The 8,820-nt window shown below is 32.1% G+C and overlaps 1 protein-coding gene across 3 annotated transcripts in view; it reads left to right on the forward strand.

Annotated features, from left to right (window-relative positions):
* Window positions 1-7,851, forward strand: part of LOC106129491 (hypoxia-inducible factor 1-alpha) — a 73,642-nt gene extending 65,791 nt beyond the window's left edge. For all 3 annotated transcript variants that reach the window (XM_060949063.1, XM_060949064.1, XM_060949062.1), the window contains exon 12: window positions 1,271-7,851. In XM_060949063.1, the coding sequence (XP_060805046.1) occupies window positions 1,271-1,819 (549 nt within the window). In that variant the 3' untranslated portion in view covers window positions 1,820-7,851. The remainder of the gene's footprint in view (window positions 1-1,270) is intronic.
* Window positions 7,852-8,820: the final 969 nt, after the last annotated feature.

Genomic DNA, 8,820 nt, shown 5'->3' on the forward strand with positions numbered 1-8,820 from the left:
ATGACCGGGTTATCAAGGAGCAAGGCATCTATTTAAACTACCTAACTATATTTAAACCAATTGGACGTAGTATAGCTAAAACAAATATAGAGGCGCGTAGGCCATTTAAGGCAGGCGTGTCTCTTTATCATTCCTCAAGGATGGGTAGTCTTGATGAAATACATTTAGTCTTGCTTGTTAAAGAAACTTAAATAAAAACGTGAGATGTAATTTTTTTATTGAAAGTTGATTTCGTCCATATCCATACTAATAATATAAAAGTAAAGGTGTGTTTGTTTGCGAAACGCTCGCAAATAAACACACGTACAAAACCACACAGCCGATCTTCATGAAATTTTACAGTCTACTGCGAGTACGGAGAAGGACATAGGGTTTTATAATTTACTCATGCTCTTCTCAACAAAGAGATCTAATAAAAAATGCTATCTTATAAAACTTTCGTGATAGTTTTAGTTTCTCGCGCACTACTACACATTTTTCTTTTAGTGTGATTTATATCTTAAGACAAAGTAAGCCTCTAAGTTATTCAGTGACTATATTAAACTCAGCCTCGTCTCTTTTTAGAAATGAAATAACAGCCTGTAGTTTTTTATATTGAAAGGCTTCTATAATTTTTTTATGTAAATCATAAATATATAGCCAACCAGCTATGACCTTGTTCATTAACTGAACTAATCATTGTTTCAACTTCGCGCTCTACCTTCATAACTTTATACTGATAGAATTACAATGTAAGTTTGACCGATTCTTAAAGTGCCAAATAAGTATTCGATACCGACAAATATAGAGTACTATTGTAATAATTTCACCTAGCAACAACGTATTACCTACGATAGTCATGGAACATACAAGAACTACTGAAAAATCTCGGTTCTATCTACATATACTTAGGAATTATTTTCGCTTTTCACACGATGCAGATACATTACAGAATTTGAATAATTTACCCAATGTCAAGGTTACAGCAAATACTCAGATTTATTGTGAACATTTTACCAGTATTTCAAGTTATAATTTTGAACACTGGACGTATGTTTAAATTTTTTTGTGAATCTGTTATAAATTTGCTTGTTGTTACATATTTATAAAGATGTAATTTTTATATCTAAGTATTTATAAACAACAACCCAGACTTTAGACATTGAAATTTGAAGACTTTAAACGGAATTATCATTGTTTTTGTTAACGTTAATCATGTTTTGTATATCTAATTGTTTTCCTTTTAACACAATAACATGTATACTAACATTTTTTTTTATCTGCATTCCAGGATGTACAGCAGCAACGCGCCCTGCAGAACAAAGTTCACATCAACTACCAAATGGCCATCAACTCTCAGCAGAACTCTCACTGCAGCAACATGGCAGTACCCGTCATCAACATACAAACTATTCCCAGACTAACACCAACAAATGCAGTACCCAACAATATTAAATACAACGTTATGTCACCGCTCAGCCTGAACATCGGCAGCCCTATGTATTCCCTACCATCAAGTCCCAACACCCCGAACTACAGCCCTAACATGAGCCCCGCACAAAAAGATAGGATGCTAAGTCCTTATTCCACACCGCAATCATTATCCCCTGTAGGTCAGTACATGTATAGTCCAGGAAATAGGCTATCACCGACAGGGTTCATTCAAGGTAACGACCCCTACTTGACCAATAAAATGCAGGCCAGTCCAGCGTTCACCATTCAACCGGACCTTCTCTTAGATTCTAGCGTAGGGCTGTCGACAACAGACTTTTGGACCGATTCAGAAATGCTGCAAACCAACGATTTGTTATCGGCATTCGATGATGTAAAGCTAGCCTAGTCTTGTGTTATCAAGTGATTTCTCGTTGGAAAAATGTAGGACCATACAAGAAGGCTGCATGCATTTATGTTTGAGGAAATTCAAACTGCCATTTTGTATTTCCCGTTCATAACTTCCCACATTCCAGTACAGGAAATGGAAGGAATTATTTTCTCGATGTAAGTTTCCAATAGAAATCACTCGAATTGATGCAGGGTTGGTTAGATATGGGCGTATTAAAAGGGATTCCACACAAATGCGGTTACCAAACGGACAATTTTTTAAAAATAAAAATTTATGAATGATTTATATATGAGTATACCTACAGAAAATATAAGTAATCGTCGGCTTAAATTGTTTTGAATAGTTTTCAAATGTTTGAATATTTATTATATGGGTATTCGTGGTACCTACCATTTGATTCAGATTGCTTATTCCATAATAAAATTGTTTAATTACTTTTTCTCTTTATTCTTTTTGCAAAAATAATTCATGTTAAACTTTTTTCAACCTGGTTTTAATAATCTGGGTTTTCTTCATTATTCTGAATATCCTTTCTATATGGTATCACGTTATTTAGTAATATTTTACACGAACAACATATTTGAAACTGGTTATAGAAATAAACTATCATGTTGATCATGAAAACAAAACAATAAACAAACAATGTAGGGCTAATATTGTTTGCGCCACGTCTCCGCTTCTTGTTTTCGTTGAGTTACATACTTCAAACTATTCAAATAGTTTTAAAAATAGAACATTGTCACGTGCACAATCAACTGATACATCAATCATCGTCATTTGTTTTCGAATAGAAACGATCGCCCTAAGGATGCTAACTCACTGGGACGCCTCTATGTATATAATTTGTAATTGTGGTATTACTGGCCACAAATAATGTGTACAAATATAAAATTAAGAATAATATTTTACGCAACATTTATAATTGTTGCGTAAAATATTACTGCATGCAGACATTAAACATTTATGAAGGTATTAGCTGCAGTTAATCAACAGTCAAATCAAAAGTACAAGGCACGACTATCTACTTGTTTATGCAAAAATTTATAATAGCCAATCATTTCGGTAAGATTTTTTTATACTTTGCCAAGGTGTTCCAGTGAGGTAGCGCCCTTAATTTCAACAGTAGTTGGATTCTAATATGTACTTATTTCTCTATCAATCAAATTGACCGAATTATGAAGCAATATTTAGTAAACATACAAGTTTACGTTACTGATGTACATAAAACATTGACCGCATACACATAACAGTTTTAAAAAATTGAATGGAAAAAATTGGTCAGACATAAAAATCAAGCATATCATCAACCTAATAAAATCGATACAACAAAATCGATTTTATTAGGTTGATCGCCCGACATGTTGATTATAGAAAATGGTAGTTCCAGTATCCACCACAGAAAATATAAATTACGGCGCCAGCCAAGCCAACTAGCAATATTTTGCTTCCAACACATCTTAGCTTTTGAAGAAATCTATTGCACTGCAGAAGAAGCCAACGGCGCTTCTTAAATAAACATCTGAACTTTTGAAGAAGCTATCGTTAGCGGCTGATGCTAGTTTCTAAGGCGTTTTTATTTCATCATTATTTTTTTTAATTAGTGGAATCCCTTATATTATCAACGATGTGACTTAGTTACAGTATATATTGAGAATTAATTATATATCTTAATATAACATGTTTTGTACGGAAACATATAGTTTTAAGGGTGGAATCTAAGCTAAATGACTAATCTTAAGGAATGAATAAATATTATTATATTTTGGCTTTTTAAGCCTACTGTAACGTTGCATTTAGCCAACTTATAAATAGCATGGCTAAATGTTTGGTTAATGATTTGGAACTTTTTTAAGCAAATGAAAATAAAAGAAACTAAAAAAATGAACACCCCCAACTGCAGTCCTCGATGATTTAAAGGCTTTTTTCAAAATTCAAAGCACCTTTTCGTTAAATTTTTAAAGTAATATTCCGTCCGCCTAACTATCACTTTTATATATTTTTAATTTTCCCGGAGTTTGCGATAAACCGATTCTGGAAATTGTGTTTTAAAGCATTCAAATTTTACTTCACAAAAAAGACTTTAGTAAGCTCATTGTAAAAAGAGAGATGTATTACATGGTACATGTGAACTGTGTAGATACTCATATAAAAAAATCATAACAATATAGATCAGATCATTATTTGCTTACACATGATTTTATTCGTTGGGGGATTATAAAAAAAAATACTAGAGTTGGATTGGACTATGAATTATGAAAATTGGCATATTGAATAAGCAGTATAACATGTATTTAGTTTTTTCAGTACTACCTATAATTTTATCTGTTCTACAAATTTAATTTTATTTTGTTAAGTATATGAGGGCTAATTAAGGTATGAATTATAATTTACGATCAAAAATTATATACTCATTTAGATAAGTAACAATTTTACATAATTCCATTTTGATTGTCATATTTCCTGTATATTATTTCTATAAAATAATATTTTCTTGCATATATTTATATATATATTTCCTATTGATACGCACATTATTTTTTGTTTATAAAAATTTCGAATGTAACAATACAATTATAGTGCCCGGCACTTTTGTTGAACCATGCTCAGGGCATGTGTACAAATGAAGTTCAGATTAAATTACGGGTACGGTACAAGAGGTGACCTTAAACCTCATGACAAAAGCCTATAGTCCAAGATCCCAGAGCCGTAAGACACAACTTATTTTCTAAAGAATGGATCTTTCGATTCTCAGTAGTCTTTCATGTACTTTTAATACCTGCATGTTTGTGAGACTTGCCCGGTGACACCTGCGCAGGTACCAGGCGAGAAAGGGAACTAAAAATCACAGTTACTTAACTTAAATTTTTATGACTGATTTTTATATATATTTTATAGACTATTACTATGAAGTCATATCAGAGAAGTCAGACGCTTTCCATGCGCCAGAACTTTTGTCAGACGCTTTAAAGCTCTATCAAAAAAAAATTAACTTAATTTATTTTTAAATGTCTGACTTTTATATATGTAATTCAGATAACTATTACAAAGTTGTATTAAATCAGTCAGACAGTTTGTAATGACCAAACACCCCTTAAACACAAGAATTACTCAGCCTCGAGTATGAGCGCGATAGCACAATGCGCATGCGCGTCAGAGTAAAATATCTAATATTTGAAAAGTGCTTACTGTTTTCAATTTCATATTTTTGCATATCTATTCAAATACGATGAAATTTATAATTAAAATAATAATTAATCATTTTTAAAATAATATAATATATTGCATACTAGCTGTTGCCCGCGACGTCGTCCGCGTAAAGTTCGAGTTGAATCTTAATCATACAGTCTGATACAGACAGACAAAAAATGTAAAAAAAAATTCTCTATTTGTTTCAGTCAAAATATTAAATGTACAGACAAAATATTTTTACCGTATGATTATATGTAGTATTTTGATTTTCAGTTTTTTTAATAAATACTCAAACAACACAAAAAAAACATTTTTAATAAAAATTAAGTTATTGTTGGGACTCGAACTCGGACCGCCAACTTCACAGTCTCACGCGCTAACCACTGGACCATCGAAGCCGTTGCAGTGGTGTCGAAATTAAAGTAGACTACATACATATGGTCACGTCTATATCCCTTGCGGGGTAGACAGAACCAACAGTCTTGAAAAGACTAAATGGCCACGTTCAGCTATTTGGCTTAATGATTCAAATAGTGATAGGTTGCTCGCCCATCGCATAAAAAAGAATCCCAAGTTTGTAAGCCTATCCTTTAGTCGCCTTTCACTTATATTTATATGTTATAGGTTTACTATTACTATACTATTTTTTAATTGTTTATGATTTTATTTTTACGGAAAATTCTGCCAGCAACGACAATCTAACTGATGATGAGGACGATGACTTGAGTGGACAGTATAGAGATTTAATAAATGATGAAAATTCAAATGATTATTTTGATGATGAAGATGATAAAGAGACAATAAAATAATTTTTCAATTGATTAATCATAATTAATTATTTTTTTATTGAAATTATTATAATAGATATATTTTTTTAAATAAAATAAAAATCATTCTTTTTGAAGGCTATTGCTACAAAAAAAATCATTTTCCCCTATTTATATGCAATATATTATATTATTTTAAAAATGATTAATTATTATTTTAATTATAAATTTTATCGTATTTGAATAGATATGCAAAAATATGAAATTGAAAACAGTAAGCACTTTTCAAATATTAGATATTTTACTCTGACGCGCATGCGCATTGTGCTATCGCGCTCATACTCGAGGCTGAGTAATTCTTGTGTTTAAGGGGTGTTTGGTCATTACAAACTGTCTGACTGATTTAATACAACTTTGTAATAGTTATCTGAATAACATATATAAAAGTCAGACATTTAAAAATAAATTAAGTTAATTTTTTTTTGATAGAGCTTTAAAGCGTCTGACAAAAGTTCTGGCGCATGGAAAGCGTCTGACTTCTCTGATATGACTTCATAGTAATAGTCTATAAAATATATATAAAAAACAGTCATAAAAATTTAAGTTAAGTAACTGTGATTTTTAGTTACCTTTCTCGCCTGGTACCTGCGCAGGTGTCACCGGGCAAGTCTCACAAACATGCAGGTATTAAAAGTACATGAAAGACTACTGAGAATCGAAAAATCCATTCTTTAGAAAATAAGTTGTGTCTTACGGCTCTGGGATCTTGCTCTACTACTCTGATTGAGCCCAGTATAATAAGTTTCTGCGGGTCAGTCGAAAAAAATAACAAATATTAACTTTACCAATATTCTCTTTAATCAAACGGAAATCTTTCAATGATTTTGTAAAGAATAGAGCGAATTGTTAACATTTTTGTTATTACTCATTGTCGTGGAAACGATAAAACTGCGCACTCGAATACTTTTATTTATTTTTCTCTATCACTTCCGTGTGAGAAGTATCTTATTCATCTAATATTCTGTTACTATAAACTTTGTGTGGGATACATTCAGTGGCGATCTTTATTCTGCATTAATATTTTCTTAGCCTTTGCTATCTAGCTAGCTATCTGGTGGCCCTGATGAAAACCACGTCGGCACTGGAGGGCACTACATATCTCCAAAATACGATCCTTTTGTTATTCAGCCATTCATCAGACATGGTTATAGAAACTAATACCGGAGTGTCGAGTAATAATTGATAGTGTTGTATACTTTCATTCACATTTCCGTTAAATGAATTCTGGCTGAATCATTGGCATTCATTTCAAAGCAAATGTATTTTTTCCCACCTAAGTTACCACAGTTGTATCAGACACGAATTTGAGTTTCATCGGATGGTTACAATATGGAAAACAATGAGCCTTTTTCTACACGCTAAGTACAATTATGAAGTTATGTCACCGTAATGCAATGTTTTCTCTCAAATCTCGTTAGATTTTATATAATTTTTAATTTGTAAGGTTAACCCCGTTGGGATTATAACGTACGTTGGATGATGTTGTATTCGTTGTTATAAGTGTGTATATTGCATATGAGAAGCGTAATATAGATGTTAATTTGTACTAATTTTATGGGTGAATAGATGGGTACATAGGTCTTACAATACAAATGAAAATAAAGTAAAAAAAATAAATAGCAGCCAATATTACTTTTGACAACTTGTATCGATCTGTGGTTAAAAAAAAAATTGTTGCATTAATATAACTGTACCTCGTCAAATGTAACCTTGTTATTTTGTGCAATGTTTTTAGTACTGCGTGTTTGTAACTACATGTGCCTACCACATAAGTTAATTAACTTTATCTGTATTAAGAAATCATACTGCCAATTTTACTTGACTACTTTTTAATGTTCTGTCATTATTTTATAGTGAATATCTTGAGTCCGCACTCGTGCCATTATGTCACCATTTATAAAAAAAAATGAGAATTCTATAAAACTGAAACCATACAAAATTATATAATGAATTGTAAATAATAAATCAGATTGTTTATATAGATATTTCGATATTAAATTACTATCATTGGAATTGTTATGTGGTTTTATTGAAAACTTTCTTGTTTCTATCCAGCGAAAATCATTCGAGCGGAAAGCTGCGAAAGCGTAACAAACAAAGAAACCCACTTTCCCGTTTACAATATTAGTATGAAATCTATATCGTAAGAACTTCGTCACTTGGTTGTTATGATACTAAACTTAGCTTCCATGTTGATCTCGCAGATGGTAGAAGTCAATCAAGGGAAACTTTGTATTATACTTTCAGACGATGGGCTTGCAACCTGTTTCTCTTGCTCACAGGTCTCACTTCCATCATAAGCAAAGTTAACATGGCTTTTAAGTCATGTGACTAAATGAATCTCGTTTCGTCTGCCTCATAAGTTGGTATCTATAAAGACTATGTGTTTTGTTTTTAACTATCAGATATAACAAGTACATTAGCCTATTCATAGCAAGCTGTTGCTTAAATAAGCAAAATGGACACTAAAAAATGTAAAACGAATTTATTCAAATAACACCATTACAAAAAAAAAAAACAAGATTACAAGTTTACCTAAAAGTACGTAGGTAGGATGGTGTTCCCGAAAGAGTAACCCCTCATTAAAAAACTGGCTGTAAACAATAGGCCATAAAGCGAAATAAATGAATATACTATATGAGACAAATTACACAGATTGGGTTGAAATGGCTAAGAACTCTCAACGCTACTAGAAAAATAAGAAACATTGTCGACATGCTGGTGCTACCGAACACGTCGGGTACCTACCTAAAGTATCTCTTCGTGTTCATACCATTATTTATAAAATCGTGGTTATAGGAGGACACCGGGATGATATCTAGAAAAGGTAATTATGCAATCAGGAGTCATTTACCAAAGCGCGACACTAGTATTGGAAATTTACACTAACTTTTGATGGTACCCCAAAAAGTGAGAAAGGGGGAAGTAAATATATCCACACTGCTAGGTATTACTCGACAATTATTGACTGGACAATCATAC

This window comes from Amyelois transitella, chromosome 18, assembly GCF_032362555.1.
Source record: "Amyelois transitella isolate CPQ chromosome 18, ilAmyTran1.1, whole genome shotgun sequence".
Lineage (NCBI taxonomy): Eukaryota > Metazoa > Arthropoda > Insecta > Lepidoptera > Pyralidae > Amyelois > Amyelois transitella.